At 36.4% G+C, this 26,536-nt stretch overlaps 1 protein-coding gene across 3 annotated transcripts in view; it reads right to left on the minus strand.

The window, feature by feature from the left end:
- Positions 1 to 26,536, minus strand: part of LOC139139385 (zinc finger FYVE domain-containing protein 16-like) — a 190,000-nt gene that overhangs the window by 82,579 nt on the left and 80,885 nt on the right. For all 3 annotated transcript variants that reach the window (XM_070708286.1, XM_070708287.1, XM_070708285.1), the window contains 4 exons: positions 24,137 to 24,319; positions 23,422 to 23,670; positions 22,966 to 23,019; positions 11,977 to 12,045 (listed from right to left, as the gene is read on the minus strand). In XM_070708286.1, coding sequence (XP_070564387.1) covers positions 11,977 to 12,045; positions 22,966 to 23,019; positions 23,422 to 23,670; positions 24,137 to 24,319 — 555 coding nt within the window. The remainder of the gene's footprint in view (positions 1 to 11,976; positions 12,046 to 22,965; positions 23,020 to 23,421; positions 23,671 to 24,136; positions 24,320 to 26,536) is intronic.

Genomic DNA, 26,536 nt, shown 5'->3' on the forward strand with positions numbered 1-26,536 from the left:
AAAATACTGTCAATGACACTGTAGCTCCAGTCCTGGACTATTTAGTGTTTCTTCTCTGGTCAGATATTTGAACATGTGTGAAAGGGATAAAGTGCATGAAGTGAAAATACTTAATGTAATCAACAAGTCATTGACAATGACATAGTCACCACTTGTAATAGGAGTATTAGTCTTGATGGGGCAGGGAAATGTGGTCATTAAGAAGTATCACTGGAGTGTATATGTTGAGATCTATGGGCACATAGGTCTATGTCGTTGTTCCCAATTTGAAACACATGAGGCATGTCTAAGTTATGGTTCTAAATCGGGAAAAAAGATCAGACCTCTAGCAGTATTGGCCAGCCAAGAAATACATATGCGCATAATGAGGTACAAGATGTGACATCTTAAGGTCTAATATCCTATCAAAATTTGAGGGTATAGAACTTGTGGTTACTGAGTTATGCATATATATGTATAATCAAGGTCAAAGGTCATCGAGGTCACATGACATTTTGAAAAAAAAATTATATAGCTAATTAATCCCTATATGCCAAAAAATCAGACCTCTAGCTCTATTCGCTTGCCCAGAATTAGATGTGTGCATAATTAATGAGGTAAAGCGTATGTTGTCATAAGGTCTCCCATCCTACTACATACAAAGGACATAGCACTTGTGGTTACTTATTTATTGACATAAACATATATTTTAGGTAAAAGGTCATCGAGGTCACATGACAATTGGTCAAAAAATTTCTCTCCTATAGGTATCCCAATATACCAAAAATCAGACATCCAGCTCTATTGGCTTGCTCAGAATTAGATATGTGCATAATTAATGAGGTACAGTATGTGGTGTCATAAGGTGTCCCATCATACCATAGGTCATGTGACATTTTGTCAAAAAAATTGTGTTGCTAAGTTATCTCTATATACCAAAAATCAGACCTCTAGCTCTATTGGCTAGCTCAAAATTAGATATGTGCATAATTAATGAGGTACAATATGTTGCGTCATAAGGTGTCCCATGATACCATACATGAAGGGTGTAGCACTTGTGGTTACTGTGTTATGGACAAATATGTATATTTGAGGTCAAAGGTCACCGAGGTCATGTGACATTTTGTCAAAATAATTGTGTTGCTAAGTTATCCCTATATACCAAAAATCAGACCTCTAGCTCTATTGGCTAGCTCAAAATTAGATATGTGCATCATTAGTGAGGTACAATATGTGGCGTCATAAGGTGTCCCATCATACCATACATGAAGTGTGTAGCACTTGTGGTTACTGAGTTATGGACAAATATGTATATTTGAGGTCAAAGGTCACCGAGGTCACGTGACATTTTGTCAAAAAAATTGTATTGCTAAGTTATCCCTATATACCAAAAATTAGACCTCTCGCTCTATTGGCTCGCTCAAAATTGGATATGTGCATAATTAATGAGGTATAATATGTGGCATCATAAGGTGTCCCATCATACCATACATGAAGGGTGTAGCACTTGTGGTTACTGAGTTATGGACAAATATGTATATTTTGAGGCCAAAGGTCACCGAGGTCATGTGACATTTTGTCAAAAAAAATTGTATTGCTAAATTATCCCTATATACCAAAAATCAGACCTCTAGCTCTATTGGCTCGCTCAAAATTAGATATCCACATAATTAATGAGGTACAATATGTGGCATCATAAGGTGTCCCATCATACCATATATGAAGGGTGGTAGCACTTGTGGTTACTGAGTTATGGTCAAATATGTATATTTTAGGTCAAAGGTCATCGAGGTCACATGACATTTTGTCAAAATATCCGTGATATCTGCATGAACGGATGGACGAACAGACATACACGACCCAATCTATAAGCCCACTGGACTTCATCCGTGGGGACTAAAAATTGTGTCACTGCATCCTTTTTGCAATATGAATACGATGAGAAACTAAATTTTTATTTTTCGTGGCCTTATACATGGGAGTCTATGGAGATCTGCCTTATACGTGGGAGTCTATGGATGTGTAAATTAAAAATATGCAAATTTCACCACGATCTGCCCAAATTTTGGAAAGGTCACTCCTATGCACTTCCATACCAAGTTTCAAATTAATCGGACTTGTGGTTCTAGAGAAGAAGATTTTTTGACCAAAAATGGCAGAAAATTACAAAAAAATTCATGAAAAATAGCAAATCCAAGATACTGACCCAAGATGGGCACAATCATTTAAGGTCAGCCGAAAGTACTTACATGCTAATTTTATATGTAATCTACTCAGTGGTTATTGAGTTTTTCAATTTTGACTGTTTTTACATTTTTTCACTTAATTTGCATATTTTTGGCAATGACAACTTCATTTGAACAAAATCTAATCTACAGCCCATCATCAATGTACACAAACCAAATATACACGGTTTGGAGTTTTTGATGTTGACGGACAGACATCAGATCAGATACGATCATGACATACAGACATACAGACATACAGACATACATACAGACACTTCCCTAGCCTATAAGAATAGCTTCCATTGCCATATATACATATGGCTATGGGAGCTAAAAAAATAGTTTCTCAAAATCATTTTTTTCATCTACACAACAAATATCAAATCAGTAAGTACTGCGGTTCTCAAGATATTTGAGTGGACGGACGCCTCACAAACGGACATACATACATACATACATACATTCATACAGACTGACGACGGACGCCGGACGGATACCCATCCCAATAGCTTCTATAGACTATAGTCTATAGTAGCTAAAAATCGTAATAAAATGGCTGCCTGGCAGCCATATTGGATGGTATCACAAAACAAATCAACGTGCATATGCAGGGGTTTCATTAAGAGCCGGCAGCCGGCGAAATTGACCGGTTACTCTCACGATTTCGCCCGCTACTTTTTTGGAAAATTGGGACTCTTTCATCGCTAAAATGGTTCAAACAAGTATCACAAGCTGCGTAATCAAACTATTCAACCGGTTGCATACAAGTTCAGTAGACGAGCGACTACGATTGTCGTATAGCATGTCGGAATTGCAACTACCGATTCTATCTGCTACTGCCATTGCTGACTCCTATTTGGTGATCTTTGTATCCGCCAATGAAAATATGCGTACTACACATCTGTCGGCCCTCGTAAGCTCAATTCAAACTGACCGATATAAAGCAAGGGAAGAAATGATCGAAACGTCAAGTTTCGCTGTACGATCGTGGGTTTTTAAAGCGCACTAAGGAACAAGAGAAGGATAATTACGTGCATTTAAACTGTTTAACTGTTTAACTGTCGGCACTGGCCTAATCGTTTTCACACGAAAAAACTTAAAGAACTAAAAATGTATTAGTTCGAATTTTAGTAGGCCGACGTGCCTTGCACTGCCCATTGCATGGAGCACTGCCATAGGCGTCAATGTGTACGTCTATATAACCAATCGAAGGTATTATACGCACTGCTTTTCGGTCTATTCATGTCAACAGAGGGGAATCCTCCATCCCCCTGGCTCGATAAAACACTGAATAATATCGTCTACAATACCAAATTTATATGATTATTAATAATGAATTATTATAGTTTATCTCCTAAAAGCATAGAGGATCTGAACATACCGATTTTAATATCATACATCAAGGTTCTTACTTTGCTGAGCAATATTGTCAAATTATTTCTAGACTTTACTTTTCTTTGTTCAAAATATAGTCAACATTACCACATTTTATCATTTCACTATGAATTATCATATTTAATCTACCAGGAAAATTCCTTTTATGATATATGAACACAAATTGTCTTTAAACACGGCTGACAATACTCCTAAAAATACTAGAATTTCGAGTGACTTTGAGCTGTAAAAAGTAAATTTTTAGCCTATTTTCAAGGGTTTCCCGCCTTCGGCCGGGAGGGGGAAACCCTCTTCAGGACACTACCCTACCCCCCCCCCCCCCCCCCCCCCGGACGCCCGCCTCACGGTCGTGGCAGCTGCAAGCCGCTTACTTTGTTAATTTGACCCCCTACTTCATAACTTAGTGAAACCCCTGATATGTATGACATAGGTCAATGTCCTTGTACCAGCTTTGAATAAAATCAGTTGAGATATGCCTGAGTTATGGCTCTGTACATAAAAAAATCGTAATAAAATGGCCGCCTGGCGGCCATATTGGATCGTATCAAAAAACAAGTCAACGTGCATATGTATGACATATGAAGTAATCTATGTACCAAGTTTGAATGAAATTGCTCCAGGCGTATCTGAGATATCTGCGTGAACGGACGGACGCACGCACGCACACACGGACGGACGGACATGACCAAACATATAAGTCCCCCGGACGGTGTCCGTGGGCACTAATAACTTTTTGTGACACATGTATTGATGAAGAAGGTGGATATCTCTGATAGCTCATTAAAGGATGGCCTGACCAAAAATGGCAAAATTAGCTGCAAAAATACAAAATTGATGATTTCATCATCATTTCAATATATTACATTAAGATAAAGCCTAGGAACCTGTATACCAAATATCAAAGCTATCAGATGAGTACCTTTTGAGAAACAAATATTTTGACCAAAAATGGCAAAAACTGACCTAAAATTACAAAAATTGAAGATTTCATCAAATTTCAATATATTACACCAAAACAACCCTTAAGAATCTGTATACCAAATATCAAAGGCATCAGACAAGTAGTTTTTGAGAAACACATTTTTTGACCAAAAATGGCAAAAATTACACCAAAAATACAAAATTGCAGATTTCGTCATATATTCAATATATAATATTAAGTTTATCTGCAGGAACCTGTATACCAAATATCAAAGCTGTCAGACGAGCGGTTTTAATGAAATAAATTTTTGACCAAAAATGACAAAAAAATAGCGTCAATGACACTGTAGCTCCCATCCTGGACTATTTAGTGTTTGTTCTCTGGTCAGATATTTGAACATGTGTGAAAGGGATAAAGTGCATGAAGTGAAAATACTTAAATGAAATGTACTGGAGACAGTGAAATATGTTTAATGTAATTATTCAGAATATAAAATGGAAAAAATACAGAATTAGATATATCAAATACTGTGATACAACCATTAACTCAACAAGTCATTAACAATGACATAGTCCCCACTTGTAATAGGAGTATTAGTCTTGATGGGGCAGGAAAATGTGGTCATTAAGAAGTATCACTGGAGTGTATATGTTGAGATCTATGGGCACATAGGTCTATGTCGTTGTTCCCAATTTGAAACACATGAGGCATGTCTAAGTTATGGTTCTAAATCGGGAAAAAAGATCAGACCTCTAGCAGTATTGGCCAGCCAAGAAATACATATGCGCATTATAAATGAGGTACAAGATGTGACATCTTAAGGTCTAATATCCTATCAAAATTGGAGCGTATAGAACTTGTGGTTACTGAAATATGCATATATATGTATAATCAATGTCAAAGGTCATCGAGGTCACATAACATTTTGAAAAAAAAATTATATTGCTAATTAATCCCTATATGCCAAAAAATCAGATCTCTAGCTCTATTCGCTTGCCCAGAATTAGATGTGTACATAATTAATGTGGTAAAGCGTCTGTTGTCATAAGGTCTCCCATCCTACTAAATACAAAGGACATAGCACTTGTGGTTACTTATTTATTGACATAAACATATATTTTAGGTAAAAGGTCATCGAGGTCACATGACATTTGGTCAAAAAATTTCTCTCCTACAGTTATCCCTATATACCAAATATCAGACATCCAGCTCTATTGGCTCGCTCAGAATGAGATATGCGCATAATTATTGAGGTACAGTATGTGGCGTCATAAGGTGTCCAATCATACCAAACATGAAGGGTGTAGCACTTGTGGTTACCGAGTTATGGACAAATATGTATATTTGAGGTCAAAGGTCACCAAGGTCACCTGACATTTTGTCAAAACAATTGTTTTGCTAAGTTATCCTTATATACCAAAAATCAGACCTCTAGCTCTATTGCCTCGCTCAAAATTAGATATGTGCATAATTAATGAGGTACAATATGTGGCGTCATAAGCTGTCCCAGCATACCATACATGAAGGCTGTAGCACTTGTGGTTACTGAGTTATGGACAAATATGTATATTTGAGGTCAAAGGTCACCGAGGTCACGTGACATTTTGTCAATAAAATTGTTTTGCTAAGTTATCCCTATATACCAATATCGGACCTCTAGCCCTATTGGCTCGCTCAAAATTAGATATGCGCATAATTTGAGGTACAATATGTGGCGTCATAAGGTGTCCCATCATACCATACATGAAGGCTGTAGCACTTGTGGTTACTGAGTTATGGACATATATGTATATTTGAGGTCAAAGGTCACCGAGGTAACGTGACATTTTGACAAAAAAATTGTATTGCGAAGTTATCCCTATATACCAAAAATCAGACCTCAAGCTCTATTAGCTCGCTCAAAATTAGATATGCGCATAATTGATGAGGTACAATATGTGGCGTCATAAGGTGTCCTATCATACCATACATGAAGGCTGTAGCACTTGTGGTTACTGAGTTATGGACAAATATGTATATTTGAGATCAAAGGTCATCAAGGTCACATGACATTTTGTCAAAATATCTGAGATATCTGCGTGAACGCATGGACTCATGGATGGACGAACAGATGGACATGACCCAATCTATAAGCTCACTGGACTTCATCCGTGGGGACTAAAAATTGTGTCACTGCATCCTTTTTGCAATATGAATACGATTAGAAACGAAATTTTTATTTTTCGTGGCCTTATACATGGGAGTCTATGGAGATCTGCCTTATACATGGGAGTCTATGGCCGTGTAAACTAAAAATATGCAAATTTCACCACGATTTGCCCACATTTGGGAAAGGTCACTCCTATGCACTTCCATACCAAGTTTCAAATCAATCGGACTTGTGGTTTCAGAGCAGGAGATTTTTTGACCAAAAATGGGAGAAAATTACAAAAAAATTCATGAAAAATAGAAAGTCCAAGATACTGACCCAAGATGTGCACAATCATTTCATGTCAGCCAAAAGTACTTACATGCTAATTTTTCATGTAATCTGCTCAGTGGTTATTGAGTTTTTTCAATTTTGACTGTTTTTACATTTTTTCACTTAATTTGCATATTTTTGGCAATGACAACTTCATTTGAACAAAATCTCATCTACAGCCCATCATCCATGTACACACCAAATATCAAGATGAAATGTACAGCGGTTTTGGAGTTTTTGATGTTGACGGACAGACATACAGACATACAGACATACAGACACACAGACATACAGACATACATACATACAGACATTTCCCTAGCCTATAAGAATACCTTCCATTGCCATATATACATATGGCTATGGGAGCTAAAAATTCCTTAAAAATACAGATTTGCATATTTTATCACAATTTGAACTAATCTAAGTTGGGTTATCCCTAGGGACCTGTATATCAAATAACAAAGCTGTCTGACCAGCGGTTATGAAGAAGAAGATTTTTTACCAAAAACGCTTTTTTGGGCTATAATTTGCATGTTTTTTTAACGATATCAAAAAACTAAAAAATAGTGACAATGTCACTGGTCGCTCCCATATAGTTATCAAAACAAGCTAAAATCAAGCTAAAAGATTTTTTTATCACAAATAGAAACAATTCCCCCAATAAAATAAAATTATACAAATTTCACCAGAATTTGATCAAATCTACTGACGTCACCCGTAAAAACCTCTACACTAAGTTTCAACTCAATGGGATGTGTGGTTTCAGAGTTAAAAAAAATTTTTGATCAAAAATGAAAAAAATAGCCAAAAAATGCAAATGTGCAAATTTCACCACGATTTGCCCAGATTTGAGAAAGGTCACTCCTATGCACTTCCATACCAAGTTTCAAATCAATCAGACTTGTGGTTTCAGAGAAGAAGATTTTTTGACCAAAAATGGGAGAAAATTACAAAAAAATTCATGAAAAATAGCAAGTCCAAGATACTGACCCAAGATGTGCACAATCATTTCAGGTCAGCCCAAAGTACTTACATGCTAATTTTTCATCTAATCTGCTCAGTGGCTATTGAGATTTTCAATAAAATGTAAACTTGTAAACATATATACATATGGCTATGGGAGCTAACAAACGACCCAATGGTCGACAGAGCTCTGCTGTGTTATGAAGAGAGCAACGTTTTGTGACATATGTATTGATGAAGAAGGTTGAGATCTTTGATAGCTCATTTCAGGATGGGCCTGACCTAAAATGGCAAAATTAGCTGCAAAAATACAAAATTGATGATTTCATCATAATTATGTATAAAAATGTATACCAAATATCAAAGCTATCACATGAGTAACTTTTGAGAAACAAATATTTTGACCAAAAACGGCAAAAACTGACCCAAAAATACAAAAATTGAAGATTTCATCAAATTTCACTATATCACACTAAGAGAACCCCCAGGAACCTGTATACCAAATATCAAAGGCATCAGACAAGTAGTTTTTGAGAAACACATTTTTGACCAAAAATGGCAAAAATTGCACCAAAAATACAAAATTGCAGATTTCATCATATATTCTGTATATCATATTTAGTTTATCTGTTGGAACCTGTATACCAAATATCAAAGCTGTCAGACGAGCGGTTTTGATGAAATAAATTTTTGACCAAAAATGACAAAAAAATTCCTTAAAAATACAGATTTGCTTATTTCATCACAATTTGAACAAATCCAAGTTGGGCTATCCCTAGGGACCTGTATACCAAATATCAAAGCTGTCAGACGAGCGGTTTTGATGAAATAAATTTTTGACCAAAAATGACAAAAAAATTCCTTAAAAATACAGATTTGCTTATTTCATCACAATTTGAACAAATCCAAGTTGGGCTATCCCTAGGGACCTGTATACCAAATATCAAAGCTGTCAGACAAGCGGTTTTGATGAAATAAATTTTTGACCAAAAATGACAAAAAAATTCCTTAAAAATACAGATTTGCATATTTCATCACAATTTGAACAAATCCAAGTTGGGTTATCCCTAGGGACCTGTTTACCAAATATCAAAGCTGTCTGACCAGCGGTTATGAAGAAGGAGATTTTTTACCAAAAACGCCTTTTTTGGCACTAATTTGCATATTTTTGGCAATGACAACTTCATTTGAACAAAATCTCATCTACAGCCCATCATCCATGTACACACCAAATATCAAGATGAAATGTGCAGCGGTTTTGGAGTTTTTGATGTTGACGGACAGACATACAGACATACAGACATACAGACATACAGACATACAGACATTTTCCTAGCCTATAAGAATAGCTTCCATTGCCATATATACATATGGCTATGGGAGCTAAAAACTGGTTTCTCAAAGTCATATTTTACATCTACACAACAAATATCAAATCAGTAAGTACTGCGGTTCTCAAGATATTTGAGTGGACAGACGCCTCACAAACGGATATACATACATACATACATACATACATACATACATACATACATACATACATACATACATACATACATACATACATACATACATACATACATACATACATACAGACTGACGCCGGACGGATATCCATCCCAATAGCTATAGTCTATAGTAGTTAAAAAGTAATGCTACCTCATCAACCCCATCAATCTTCTAGACCCTACCCCCTCCTGAATACCAAATATTCCATCCCTTGGTATTACATAACGCCAGATGACAGGAAATGTATTTACAACCTTGCCGAGTTTTTAATTAATGCGATGAGTGTTATCATTCTAATGTAAACAGCACTTAAGTTAGTTACAGATAGTGAAATGCCTTCCACTGTGGGCGGTGATTACAACATCTGGAATTATCCTGGCTCCAAATTTCTCATCAGTTCTTGTATGTCTTACATAGAAAAGTTGCAAAAATTGGTCCGCAATGAAAAAATTCACCTCAGCTTTGTTTTCTGGATCAAAATTTCCTACAAATTGATACCAAATATGACAAAATTATGTTCACAGCCTTCAAAACTGTCTCACAACATATCCTGGGTTGGTGTAGGTCATTTAAGGTCACAAACTGAGAAAATTACCTAAAATATACAAATGTGGGGGTTTCCCACACTTTGAGCAGAAAATATATCTAATAACATCCCTCAGGGCTTTCTACCAAATTACAAAGCTATCAAACAAGTAATTTTGAGAACAAGTTTTCTTGACCAAAAATTACAATATTGTCTAAAAAATACAAATTTGTATATTTCAGGACAATTTCCACATATCTAACTATTGTCATCTCTGTACGTCTGTGTACCAAATATGAAAGCTGTCTGTTCAGGGGTTTAAAAAAGAAAATTACTTTTTAAGATTTTTTGACCAAAAATGACAAAATTGCTCCAAAATAGTAATTTTCCCAATTTTGTCATAATTTCAACAAATTAGAAGAGTAACATCCTCGCAAAGATCCAACCCAAATTTGAGAGCGATTGGGCTGGCGGTTTCAGAGAAGAAGAATTTTTACTGAAAATGAGAAAAATCACCAAAAAATTCAGTAAAAATACAAAATTAAGGATATCTTCACAATATTCATAAAACTGTATAAGGTTCACCTAAGGTACTTGCACACAAATTTTCAAAGCAATCAAAACAGCGGTTCTCGAGATATTAATTCTTGACCATTTTCACATTTTGTAAGCTCATTGCATTATTTTGGCAATGCAGACTTCATTTGAACAAAATCCCATCTATAGCCCAGGATGCATCCACACACCAAATGCCAAGCTGAAATGTGCAGCGGTTTGCATGTTTTTGATGTTGACGGACATACTGTACGTACGTACATACATACATACATACATGCATACATACATACTTACATACATACACACATACATACAGACACCATCGACTTCAGCTTATACGATAAACTCACATTGGTATAACCAAATGTGAGCTAAAAAGTAAGATCATAGAACAGTTTCAGTGCCTGCACAATTACATCCAAGTTGGTTCAGATTGTCTTCAACGGGAAGTTACAGGACCGTGGGCGCACAATAGGGGGATACTGATCTCACAGTCATTTTCATACACTGGGCGGGAGTTTTTGAATTCTAATAGCATGGCTTTGACCGTATGATAAATTTGAATAATCATGAAAGGCACTTTCGTAACATATGCAAAGACGGGTTAAATGGTCGTACAGGGAACACATTTTGAAACATGCATTCTCCGACAAAAGGCAGAACATTTTTTCAGTTTATTTTCGACTCAAGTGTAGTCGCTCTATATTCACAGACATATGGAAGAATCAATGACAATAAACACCTCAAACATGGCAAAATTATGGGATTCTCATCATTCTGGGACAAAACATGGCACGTCCGATCAGTAGCATGGCTTTCTTACATTTGCATAGATTTACGATAATCCAGATTTTATAGGGAAAGTTCCTGTTTAAGATGTAGCAAATTGTACAAATTCATTAATTATGCAAATAACCATTGATTATGCAGACCACTCTTGCAAAAAAAACTTATAAGATATAGATATTTCCATGATTATGCTATCTACAAATTTGCATGACACTCTGACAAAAAGTTTTCAAGTTATTTTCGTACAAAATGGCTGTCAGGTGGCCATAAAGGGTCTGGTAATGAAATAATGAAATAAATGAACGTGCAGATGTATGTCCTCATACCAAGTTTGACATAAATCAGTACAGTCATATGTAAGAAACAGCTGCAGACAGAGAGACATGGGCAAACATGCACATCAGCATGCACGCAAAGGTGGAAGCAATCAAATCCGTAAGTCCCCATTCCGGACTCTATCTGGCGGTGGACTAACACATGCATCCATCACTGTAAATATCAACTTCAATGCTTTTCTCAGTTTGCACTTATCATCAATACAAGTGATGTTTACAATACTCTATGATACCTGTTGTCATATGCTGAGTTAGCACTGTTCTAAAAGCTGGTTGTAAATGAATTGATTGGACTCAAAGCTACTCACAGTTTATGATCTTGACCAACACAAAGAGATTTCTCTTGACGACAAACACAACAGGCTCTATGCTGTCACCTAAGAATGAAATAAGAAAAAAAGTTTACAAAAGGAAGTGTAATGATTTCAATGAAGACTCATTTTGTGGGCTTGAAAAAGCTTGTGACAACCATTGTGGAGCAACCATGACTAAAATGACAATGTCTGAGAAGGAGATTTCTTTTTAAGTTTTCAACTATTTCCTCTTCCTCTTATTGCTGTTGCAAATTAAAGGAATCCAATATTACTGACAAATGGGCCTTGGTGACAAAATTTCAGACAAAGAAAGTTCCAAATATCATTTTTTCAAGTTAGCACTGGCATTGATAAATAGCAGAAGTTTGGTCAAAATCTGTGGATTCGGTATTGATAAATGGTTTCATAGAGAAATTAATCAAATATGCTAATAAGCTAAAAATTATTACATCATGCTCATAGTTTAAGTGCCATTCATACACAGGCCATTAAAACACCTCTGAAGCGGCTCTGGTCCATTCTAGCATAAAAAGTTATGTGTTGACGCTCCCAAGTGGTTCTTAAATGTTTCAAATTTGAGACGGTTTAGCTGGCCAGACATGAGCCGGTGTAGGGATTAAAGGGCCATTATTTGTAACTTTTGACCATTTTTTACCTCGGAAAATTCCATGTTGGAGGCTCATATTTGCTGCAAAATTTTGTTTTACGAAGAAACAAACATGATTAGTGATGTTATAGCCACATAAAACTGCTAATTTTTGTTCAAACGTGTTACCCTTCCGAGCTCGTTTGTTGACGTCTGGCATGCTCAGCGTGCTGGGGAGAACGCAGATATGGTGACGCCGCGATCAGGCGAAATGTGCAAGTTAATGTTTATTGTGGGATCAAAACAACATTGCGTCGTGGATTGCCAGACATCTGGCTTTGCAACGTGCTCGGACAATGGACTACGACGTAAGTAGCGGGCATAAGTAATGAATATTTATTTTGAAATTGCTGTAAATGGCTCGCGCAGGTGCAGAAGAATGCCTACGTTGCAATCCGAGTGTAAACAGAGTTTGTATTTCTGTCCGGACAGAATCACATGTTATTTAGTTGTAGGGCACGTAATGTTTCCGAATAATATGCGATTCTCTGTTATTTGACAGGCTATTCAACATGAGCCAGTGATCATTTCAATCAAAACTAATGGAAAAATCGCCAGAAGATACAGCTAATGGAACTTTAACTCTATCCGCAACTCGCCATGTGGACAGACTGACCCGCTTCAGAGCCGTCTTAAACACCCTTACGTGACAGGTATTTGCAACATATAACAATAAATACCGCAATTATATGGTGTCGCTCAAATTGGATCAGAATTGGTATAGACCAGTATGGGTTACCAATGATCAACAATAAATGTTGTTTCTATCTGTTCAGTAGAGGAAAATTCTACGTTGATGTTATGACAATGATTTCTGCACAGTACAACCAGAAAAACAACAAGAAATATTTAAACCAGAAAAACAAGAATGAAAAAAGTAATTAAGGTCTGAAACTTTAGGTACTGGAGGTCAACTTTAGCAAAATGCATAGCAGAAACAAGCCCCTCTTAGTTTTAGTATAGACGGGCTTCCCCCCCCCCCTCTACTGTCTATGGTTTGAGCAGGTCTGTTAATATGTAACAGTTCATAAACAATGACAGGAAATGACTCAAGATCAGTGGAGTTGGCCTGTTTCTTACTGGCATGCCATCACTCCTGCACATTTGCAGGATTTCACTTTTTCTTTCCTCATGTGCACATTTTTGACACTGATGTGTTCATTTGAACAAATTCACATCTCAACCCCTGCATCTACCTGTACACCAAATGCTGAGATGGTAGCTCTGGCGGTATGGGAGCCTTTGTGTGTGACGGACATACATCCGCACATACATACCCACAAACATACAGACATACAGACGCCATCAACTCACCATGTAAGCTCTTTTTGGTATTTATATACAAAACCAAATATGAACTAATAAGAGCCAAAATTTGATTCAGTTTCTTTTTGTCATGGCTGCCGTATGAACAGAGCACTACATCTCATGGCAAGAATTGGTCTGACAATGAGATCAGTCTGCTTACATCATTCTGGGCGGACAAAAGTATACAGAGAATGCTGAATGGAACCTGTGGAGACAGCCTGTTTACTTAAAAAAGTGCTGAAAGCTACAAAGGGTTTAAATAGATAGCTAATCATTGCCATCGCAAGATAAAGGCACTGAAACTGAAGTACAAAAAAGTTATTGCAGGAGGAGTGACAGTACGACCATGCAGGTACCTCCATGGTACGACATCGTTCATGTCAGCCATCTAGTTACAATACTGTATGCTTGGCCATATTTTTCGAGAGGGCGCATTAAGCCAGCTTAAACACCAAAATAAAGACTAAGCGGACTCAAACTATTAATCTCTGTGTTTGCTAATCACAAATAGTGTCACATAAACGTTTCCAATTTTTTCCAGTCTAAACATAGTATTTAATTAAAAAACACGATTAAAAAGATAAAAAGATAAGACTAAAAATAGCGTCAATGACACTTAGCTCCCATCCTGGACTATTTAGCGTTTGTTCTATGGTCAAATATTTGAACACGTGTGAAAGGGATAAAGTGCATTAAGTAAAAATACTTAAATGTAATGTACTGGAGACAGTGAAATATGTTTAATGTATTTATTCAGAATATAAAATGGAAAAAATACAGAATTAGAAATATCGAATACTGTGATACAACCCATTAACTCAACAAGTCATTGAAAATGACATAGTCCCCACTTGTAATAGGAGTATTAGTCTTGATGGGGCAGGGAAATGTGGTCATTAAGAAGTATCACTGGAGTGTATATGTTGAGATCTATGGGCACATAGGTCTATGTCGTTGTTCCAAATTTGAAACACATGAGGCATGTCTAAATTATGGTTCTAAATCGGGAAAAAAGATCAGACCTCTAGCAGTATTGGCCAGCCAAGAAATACATATGCGCAAAATAAATGAGGTACCAGATGTGATATCTTAAGGTCTAATATCCTATCAAAATTTGAGGGTATAGAACTTGTAGTTACTGAGATATGCATATATATGTATAAACAAGGTCAAAGGTCATCGAGGTCACATGACATTTTGAGAAAAAAATTATATTGGTAATTAATCCCTATATGCCAAAAAATCAGACCTCTAGCTCTATTGGTTTGCCCAGAATTAGATGTGTGCATAATTAATGAGGTAAAGTGTGTGTTGTCATAAGGTCTCCCCCATCCTACTAAATACAAAGGACATAGCACTTGTGGTTACTTCTTTATTGACATAAACATATATTTTAAGTAAAAGGTCATCGAGGTCACATGACATTTGATCAAAAAATTTCTCTCCTATAGTTATCCCTATACACCAAAAATCAGACATCCAGCTCTATTGGCTTGCTCAGAATGAGATATGTGCATAATTAATGAGGTACAGTATGTGGTGTCATAAGGTGTCGAATCATACCAAATATGAAGGGTGTAGCACTTGTGGTTACTGAGTTATGGACAAATATGTATATTTGAGGTCAAAGGTCACCGAGGTCATGTGACATTTTGTCAAAAAAATTGTATTGCAAAGTTATCCCTATATACCAAAAATCAGACCTCTAGCTCTATTGGCTCGGTCAAAATTAGATATGTGCATAATTAATGAGGTACAATATGTGGCATCATAAGGTGTCCCATCATACCATACATATAGGGTGTAGCACTTGTGGTTACTGAGTCATGGACAAATATGTATATTTGAGGTCAAAGGTCACCGAGGTCACGTGACCTTTTGTCAATAAAATTGTATTGCTAAATTATCCCTATATACCAAAAATCAGACCTCTAGCTCTATTGGCTCGCTCAAAATTAGATATCCACATAATTAATGAGGTACAATATGTGGCGTCATAAGGTGTCCCATCATACCATATATGAAGGGTGGCAGCACTTGTGGTTACTGAGTTATGGACAAATATGTATATTTGAGGTCAAAGGTCATCGAGGTCACATGACATTTTGTCAAAATATCTGAGATATCTGCATGAACGGATGGACTAACGGATGGACGAACAGACGGACATGACCCAATCTATAAGCCCACTGGACTTCATCCGTGGGGACTAAAATTGTGTCACTGCATCCTTTCAGCAATATGAATACGATGAGAAACTAAATTTTTATTTTTAGTGGCCTTATACATGGGAGTCTATGGAGATCTGCCTTATACATGGGAGTCTATGGACGTGTAAACTAAAAAGATGCAAATTTCACCACGATTTGCCAAAATTAGAGAAAGGTCACTCCTATGTGGCACTTCCATACCAAGTTTCAAATCAATTGGACTTGTGGTTTCAGAGAAGAAGATTTTTTGACCAAAAATGGGAGAAAATTACAAAAGAATTCATGAAAAATAGCAAGTCCAAGATACTGACCCAAGATGTGCACAATCATTTCAGGTCAGCCCAAAGTACTTACATGCTAATTTTTCATGTCATCTGCTCAGTGGTTATTGAGTTTTTTCAATTTTGACTGTTTTAACATTTTTTCACTTAATTTGCATATTTTTGGCAATGACAACTTCATTTGAACAAAATTTCATCTACAGCCCATCATCCATGTACACACCAAATATCAAGATGAAATGTGCAGCGGTTTTGGAGTTTTTGATGTTGACGGACAGACATACAGACATACAGACATACAGACACACAGACATACATACATACAGACAGTTCCCTAGCCTATAAGAATAGCTTCCATTGCCATATATACATATGGCTATGGGAGCTAAAAATAGTGCAAATTAGGTCAAAATTAAGGCCTTGAGTATTGACATATGACCTAATACACTAATTCATTAAATATGGAAATGAGCCTCACTTACCAAACTTTCTGCGTAGCTTGACGTGAGTATGTACAACAACCCCCGGAAGGCTGATGAAATTCAGTGCATTGAACTTTGACATATGGCCTCATGCATAATGATTCATTAAATATGCAAATGAGCTTAAAATCTGTATGCCATGCAAACTAAACTTTTGGCAGAGTAAGGAGGATACAGTACGCAATATTGCCCATAATGCAATACGATTTGTATGCACGGAGATCAGATTGCACATTGCGTTGTCGCCATATTGCGCGACGCATAAACCACATATGAACAGTGGCAACGCGATCAGAGTGTACGTCCAGTCTAGTCACCGCGATTGCGGTCGCCTCGAAAATATTGCAAGTGAAAACTTTGCCTTGTACACGCGTGCATGTATTTATCACCGGCCGAGAACATGTACGACACGGTTTTGTGGTTTTTCAACTGATGCAGATGTTGAAAGATGGAACTTGTTTGCACAATCAGTGAATCACCGTTATTTCTGATACCTGATCGCGAAGACAGAAACACATTTTGAAAACTACAAGCTGCACTGAATTGATGCGGCACCCCTTCAAATTCAGCAAAGCTGTTGACGCCGACTGTGAGCATATAGATAACCAGTCGCAATTTTCAATTGAAGCGATCGTGAAGTTCTACCCCATTCAGCTGGCGTTTGTTGTTATTATTATACAACCGGCCAACACAGTATCGGCAACCACGAAACAGCCTATGTCGAAAGTTAGCAAAACTACGTACCTGCCTGTTCTACTCTGGCCCTGGTAGTTCACGGATCAAGCAAAAATAAACATTTAATTATTTCGTGTGATCGAAAAATCTTACAGGTTTACCAAAGACTTGTACATCATCTACATGCATGGGCACATACACATTACAGTCATCGGCGTATGACGGTGCTTGTGGTACGATATGATAACATACAATTTTAGTAGCGACACAAGTGAACGCACACATGAGTACAGTGCATGTGCTTACAAAAGCCAAATTTGTAACATGGCGAAATACATTTTTCATTCCGATGTGACTGTCCTTTTTCAAACTCTATCTCCTCCCTCGATTTCGGGGTTAATATAGGCATGCAGTATATCATTGGAATCGTATTTAGTTGTACAATGATGATATGGTCTTAATTTTTCAAAATCAACATTTCTCATCAAGAAACAGGCTAAGTATCATCAAAAATCAAATTTTTCACCAAATATTTGCGATAAAATTTTTAAAAATCGGTCAAACAAAAAACTGAGACCATACGTTTACGCGGAGCAAGCATAGCAATGGCTTCCGTACTCTTCCAGGCATTGTCGATCAAAAACCAGAGAGACGATAGCAAAAAATATCCCCAAAAAGGTCAAAAAATAGAAACTCAACCTCAATTTTTGAATAATATGAATCTTTGGATAGAATCATGCTATGAAGATCCGGAAAAAAGCCTAAAAATGTACGCCTTCCGAACTATCCCATAAAAGTAGCTGCGAACGAGGATTACAAACACGTATACGCCTATGACCTCAATTTTCAGCTTGTGGCTATTTTTGGATACAGCATTAGTCATATATGTAATGGCGCCCTCGGTGGCAGGATGGTGATCTCCGAGCATACAAGTCGTGTTGCATCATGGGATTAAATGCGTACCGTGGAGGATATAGGACAGTCTGAGTGTTTACATAGATTATTTAATTTGGTTCGGAAATTATTGAGATACAGCTAATAGCAAATATTCATTAATTATGCCAATGATCATCATTTGTGCAGACCACACCACAAAAAGCAAGTCAGATTTAGATCTTATCATGATTTTGCTTTGTACCAATTTGCATAACACTTCAAGTTATGACTGACATATGTAAAATCCCACAAAATGATGAACATATTGGATTGAATGACAAAATAAACTGATGTGCCCATGTATACCATGGTGTGTTGTCCTCATACCAAGTTTGAGACAATTGGTCCAGTCATGTCTGAGAAACCGCACTGGATGGACACATGCTTGCATAGACAGATGGAACCTAATCCATGACCAGCAGGGACTAAAGAAGAGTTGGCATTTTGAAAGTAAACGACTGAATTTTGTCCTTTGGATTTCTTCTTAATTTTCAACTGTGACTACTGTTTTGTTACAAACATATAAAGAAAATGGTAAGAGTTTCTTTGAGAGAATTATGCACAAATAAGTCATTGACAATGACACAGTCCCCACTTGTTAATGGGTACTTTAACTCTTTTCCTGCCAAGTCCATATTTCACCATCAGGTCAAGATGGTTAAAATTAATGAAACACAACATATTCCATAAGGTGTATTTTAACATAATACTGTACATTTGAAGGATGTTGAAAACATAAATACTTGTTAACTTGATTTTTTTGGACTAAAGATGCTATAACAGACCAAGCCAAGTGGGTGAAAATACATCGTGTTTTGGCTCAAAACAGCTTTTTACTGACTTGGCTGATGGGGAATTTATACTGTCTCGAAGGAAAAGGGTTAATCACAAATCCTCTGAGAGGACTACTGTAAGCTGCCATACTAATTACAAAAGGTCATTAAAATGAATCAATTAGTAGTTAATCGACAGAATGCTCCCAAACATTTTTGCATCCTATCCTAACACTGACAGATTATCACCGGTACAATATTTCATAAAGTTTGATGCAGTACTTTGGACATTCACCCTGAAAACAAAAATCAATTATGTAAATGCAAACTACCAATTAATTTATGTACATGCATGATACCACTAAATGTCATTGATTTGTATTTACAACACTATTCATGAGCCCCTATGCATGGACACAGCATTAATATAATATTAATTTCATCCTTGAACCCCTGTGGATCATACCTGGGGTTCCTGTGGATGGATATCAAATACACGAAAGAAAACGGCCGTCACACAGCCATTTTTTATTGAATCATTACAAAAATTGGCATGCATATATATGTGATAGGGATTAATATATGCACCAACTTTCAATGCAATCGCGCCTGGCATCGCTGAGAAATTTACGTGAACGAACGCATAGTCGTCAAATATAGGAAACAAAATGGCCGCCACGCAGCCATTTTAGACCGGATCAAAACAAAAATAGCGTCAATGACACTGTAGCTCCCATCCTGGACTATTTAGTGTTTGTTCTCTGGTCAGATATTTGAACATGTGTGAAAGGGATAAAGTGCATGAAGTGAAAATACTTAAATGAAATGTACTGGAGACAGTGAAATATGTTTAATGTAATTATTCAGAATATAAAATGGAAAAAATACAGAATTAGATATATCGAATACTGTGATACAACCATTAAATCAACAAGTCATTTACAATGACATAGTCCCCACTTGTAATAGGAGTATTAGTCTTGATGGGGCAGGAAAATGTGGTCATTAAGAAGTATCACTGGAGTGTATATGTTGAGATTTATGGGCACATAGGTCTATGTCGTTGTTCCCAATTTGAAACACATGAGGCATGTCTAAGTTATGGTTCTAAATCGGGAAAAAAGATCAGACCTCTAGCAGTATTGGCCAGCCAAGAAATACATATGTGCATTATAAATGAGGTACAAGATGTGACATCTTAAGGTCTAATATCCTATAAAAATTGGAGGGTATAGAACTTGTGGTTACTGAGATATGCATATATATGTATAATCAAGGTCAAAGGTCATCGAGGTCACATGACATTTTGAAAAAAAAAAGTATATTGCTAATTAATCCCTATATGCCAAAAAATCAGATCTCTAGCTCTATTCACTTGCCCAGAATTAGATGTGTACATAATTAATGAGGTAAAGCGTGGGTTGTCATAAGGTCTCCCATCCTACTAAATACAAAGGACATAGCACTTGTGGTTACTTATTTATTGACATAAACATATATTTTAGGTAAAAGGTCATCGAGGTCACATGACATTTAGTCAAAAAATTTCTCTCCTATAGTTATCCCTATATACCAAAAATCAGACATCCAGCTCTATTGGCTCGCTCAGAATGAGATATGCGCATAATTATTGAGGTACAGTAGTGGCGTCATAAGGTGTCCAATCATACCAAACATGAAGGCTGTAGCACTTGTGGTTACCGAGTTATGTTCAAATATGTATATTTGAGGTCAAAGGTCACCGAGGTCATGTGACATTTTGTCAAAAAAATTGTATTGCTAAGTTATCCCTATATACCAAAAATCAGACCTCTAGCTCTATTGGCTCGCTCAAAATTAGATATGCGCATAATTAAATAGGTACAGTATGTGGCGTCATAAGGTGTCCCATCATACCATACATGAAGGCTGTAGCACTTGTGGTTACTGAGTTATGGACAAATATGTATATTTGAGGTCAAAGGTCACCGAGGTCACGTGACATTTTGTCAAAAAAATTATTTTGCTAAGTTATCCCTATATACCAAAAATCAGACCTCTAGCTCTATTGGCTCGCTCAAAATTAGATATGCGCATAATTAATGAGGTACAATATGTGGCGTCATAAGGTGTCCCATCATACCATACATGAAGGCTGTAGCACTTGTGGTTACTGAGTTATGGACAAATATGTATATTTGAGGTCAAAGGTCACCGAGGTCACGTGACATTTTGTCAAAAAAATTGTTTTGCTAAGTTGTCCCTATATACCAAAAATCAGACCTCTAGCTCTATTGGCTCGCTCAAAATTAGATATGTGCATAATTAATGAGGTAAAATATGTGGCGTCATAAGCTGTCCCATCATACCATATATGAAGGGTGGTAGCACTGAGTTATGGACAAATATGTATATTTGAGATCAAAGGTCATCAAGGTCACATGACATTTTGTCAAAATATCCGAGATATCTGCGTGAACGGATGGACTCACGGATGGACGAACAGACGGACATGACCCAATCTATAAGCTCACTGGACTTCATCCGTGGGGACTAAAAATTGTGTCACTGCATCCTTTTTGCAATATGAATACGATGAGAAACTAAATTTTTTATTTTTTGTGGCCTTATACATGGCAGTCTATGGAGATCTGCCTTATACATGGGAGTCTATGGACGTGTAAACTAAAAATATGCAAATTTCACCACGATTTGCCCAAATTTGGGAAAGGTCACTCCTATGCACTTCCATACCAAGTTTCAAATCAATCGGACTGGTGGTTTCAGAGCAGGAGATTTTTTGACCAAAAATGGGAGAAAATTACAAAAAAATTCATGAAAAATAGCAAGTCCAAGATACTGACCCAAGATGCGCACAATCATTTCATGTCAGCCCAAAGTACTTACATGCTAATTTTTCATGTAATCTGCTCAGTGGTTATTGAGTTTTTTCAATTTTGACTGTTTTTACATTTTTTCACTTAATTTGCATATTTTTGGCAATGACAACTTCATTTGAACAAAATCTCATCTACAACCCATCATCCATGTACACACCAAATATCAAGATGAAATGTACAGCGGTTTTGGAGTTTTTGATGTTGACGGACAGACATACAGACATACAGACATACAGACATACAGACACACAGACATACAGACATACATACATACAGACATTTTCCTAGCCTATAAGAATAGCTTCCATTGCCATATATACATATGGCTATGGGAGCTAAAAATCAATGTGCATATGTATAACATATAGAGTAATCTATGTACCAAGTTTGAATGGAATCGCTCCTAGCATCACTGAGAAATTTGCGTGAAAATACTCTACGACATCAAATACAGGAAACAAAATGGCTGCCAGACGGTCATATTGGATCGGATCGTAAAACAAATTGACGTGCATATGTATGGCATAGGTAATAATCCTTGTACTAAGTTTGAACAAAATCGCTCCTGGCGTCTCTGAGAAATCTGCATGAACAGACAGACGCACACACGCAGGGACGCACGCACGGACATGACCAAACCTATAAGTCCCCCCGGACGGTGTCCGTGGGGACTAAAAAGTTTGACTGACAAGAAACTTTAGCTTTTATCGGAAAAAGGGAGAAAGTCACACAATATATATGCTATGCCCTCTATGACATCTGATCATATACTATAGTTGCACATAGAACTCACTTTGCAGTTTCTCCATCAGAACCTCATTGTTTGGATTTTCTTCCAGAGTATATTCTATGAAAATAGGAAAAAAATTACATTTTAAGGAAAACTATAACAAATGAAGTATTATTGTCATTTGCACATAAGAATGGACAGTGAAATTGATCTAAATATTATCACACTTGTGTAATTGGTTTGTAAAGTTGTTTCAAAATTTACTACAGGATCCGTAATTGTAGTTAAGTTGCAGCAAACAACAGACGGATGATAGTGAAGATACCAAGTTACCAGTCTCATTCTCACTTTAAGCAATTTTTCCACCTTGAAGTCCACAAAACTTGTTACATGTGTTACACATGCCAAGAATGGAAAGTGCATGAAGTTTCTTGTAGATGTGATGAACACGTGATGAGTAAGTTTTTTGAAATAGGAAATATGTTTGTAACAGGAATACTCCTGTAATGGGACATTTACCTCCTTTAATACCAGTGCTGATGACAACAGGAGGCAGCGAATTTTCATCTTTTGGTATCAAACTGATGAGATCTTGTGTCCTGTTGGCATTTCCATCATTTTCTGGATCAGCATTTCTTGATCTTATTCTTCTTTGAGCACGTGGCTGTCTAATTTCTACAGCTGAAGGACTATCATCAGTCAAGTCACCACCAGGGTGAATTCCATCAGAGAACCTTACATGTCTATTTTCTCTCTGCCGTTGTGATCCTGCATAACAAAATAGCACAAGTTACACAATGCTTCCATTTGCTCAGTACTTTTGCATGCATACCTTTGGTGAATGTGACCAGAACCAAGAGATCAATAATGGAGCCCTGCATTACATATATAGTGGGGTATGGTCAAATTTGATGAGTTTTGTCATAACATGAGCAAACTAAAATGTGAACATTGCTGGGAAAGTACAGGCTAAATTTTGAGATAATCAGATTTACAGTTTCTGAGAATCTTTGAGCTAAAAACCATGAATAGTTCCTGACAATATCAGAATGAAAACATATGTAGAAATTAGGAAACAAATTATTGCGGCAATAAGACAAGCAGGTTTGAGAAATGAAAGTTTTGACAAAAGAACAATGTATTACTGGTGCAATTTTTTGATCAGTATTTATGATTAACTGAATTTCTACTTATAATAAAACCCTAGTTTAAAAATATACTTAAACTTGCAAACCTTCTGTGTTTGGTCTTCTGAGACTTGACTTTGCCACTGGAACCATAACACTAGGTGGTGGCTGATCTCCATTATGCCTGGCTTGTTCCAATGGTGAAACTGTAGAACAATACTCTGCTGGGTTGTTAGGATTTGGTGATCTGATGGGTCCTCCTGGACTGTTCATTGCTCGTATTGCTTCCACTGCTCAGAAATAACATGCAAAATAACAAAGTTAATATGGCAAAATACTTTGTGCACAAGCGATAATTAGTGCATGGTGCATGTATGGAGTGAACTAGTCAAAATCAAGTGGTATACCCACTGCTGAGGTGGTTTATTGCCATTATTTCCTAATATTAAATTGAAATTCTGGCTTGAAACATCAAAAAGGGACTTTTTCTCTAGCTGAGAGCTTATGCCTGTTCCAACCACGCTATACTGTGAATATAACATGATTATTTAAATGTCTCGACCAATAGATTGCAGTACTTGTGCCATCAATACATCAGTATGATACAATATATATTATATCATACCAGCATATTGATAATGCAAATACATGTTTTGACCAAAAACATAGGGCCAATGTCCCTGAAGCTACTATAGACATGGATGTTACAGACGATGTATATATCATAATATCAGATATAGTGAGTGCAGAGGTCCTTTGGCAATATTCTTATAGCAGAAACATAGGGCCAAAGTCCCTGAAGCTACTATAGACATGGATACAAAATTAAGTATTTCCTGACTGTATGAAATTATCTCACTAAGGTCATCCTAGGGACCTGTAAACCAAATATTAAAGCTGTCTGACCAGCGGTTTTGAAAAAACAAGCAACTCAACAGTTGACAGAGCTCTGCTGGGTTATGTAGAGAATAACCTTTTGTGACACATGTATTGAAGGTGGATATCTTTGATAGCTCATTTCAGGATGGCCTGACCAAAAATGGAAAAAAATTCAATAAAAATACAGATTTGCATATTTCATCAGACTATATTAGTCTATAATAGCAAATAAACAAGAGTTAATTACATTCTGATTAAAGTAAACAAGACTTGCTTAAATCAAGATTTACGTCATAAAATATCAGTATATCTGTCAGGTTATAAAGTAAGTTCTGTTGAATAAGTTGAGACTGTACGTACTCAGAGAAAGCACACTGAAGAGACAAATGTTTGAAACTTAAGAAGTTCAAGGTCATCAAAAGCATTATAAGGAATCATGTTACACTTTCATTGCACTGTTTACACAGATTGCATAATTGCTATAAATAGCACATGAGGAATCTTACAGCCCAGCTTTACCATAAAAACCCTATCACTTTGACCACTCTTTTAATTGACCACTCTATTTTTTTCCTCAAAAAGTAATCTTATTTTATCCTTACCAAGTCAACCATAAATGGAAATTAGAACTTTCTCTATCTCTATTTATTTGACCACCCTATCATGGCAAACTATTATGAGCAATTTCTTTTGGATAACATAAATGGTGGTTCATAATATATCAAAGTTTGGATTCAGGAAAGTTGCCTTTACATGTTTTAATCCTCAATTCACTATGAACTGTCAAAAAAAGTTGACCTTTCTGATAATTCCACACTAAAATTATTTTGGCTTTGATGATTTCCTAATTAATTCAATTATTTAAAATCATATTAATTATTTTTTTCTGGGTGAATTGATAGGGTTTATACAGTACAAGAATTACATACAATGTAAGTCAAACTTTGACCAAAAATAACAAAAAAATTCCTTAAAAATACACATTTGCATATTTCATCACAATTTGAACAAATCTAAGTTGGGTTATCCCTAGGGACCTGTATACCAAATAACAAAGCTGTCTGACCAGCAGTTATGAAGAAGAAGATTTTTTACCAAAAACACCTTTTTTGGCATTAATTTGCCTATTTTCAACAATATCAAAAAATCAAAAAAAACAGTTTCTTAAAATCATATTTTTCATCTACACAACAAATATCAAATCAGTAAGTACTGCGGTTCTCAAGATATTTGAGTGGACGGACGCCTCACAAACGGACATACATACATACATACATACATACATACATACATACATACAGACTGACGACGGACGCTGGACGGATACCCATCCCAATAGCTTCTATAGACTATAGTCTATAGTAGCTAAAAATTGTTTTAGTATTGTTAATAATTACAGACCCCCTATATACACATAAGAACTGCCCCCCCCCCCAAAAAAAGTAAATATTTCCTAACTATATGAAATTATCACACTAAAGTCATCCTAAGGGACCTGTATACCAAATATCAAAGCTGTCTGACTAGCACTTTTGAAGAAACAAGTCATAGTTGATGACACAGTCCCCACTTGTTAATGGGTACTTTAATTACAAGTCCTCAGACAGGAAAGAGTCCTCTTCATTAAC

The sequence above is a fragment of the Ptychodera flava genome, chromosome 8 (genome assembly GCF_041260155.1).
Source record: "Ptychodera flava strain L36383 chromosome 8, AS_Pfla_20210202, whole genome shotgun sequence".
Lineage (NCBI taxonomy): Eukaryota > Metazoa > Hemichordata > Enteropneusta > Ptychoderidae > Ptychodera > Ptychodera flava.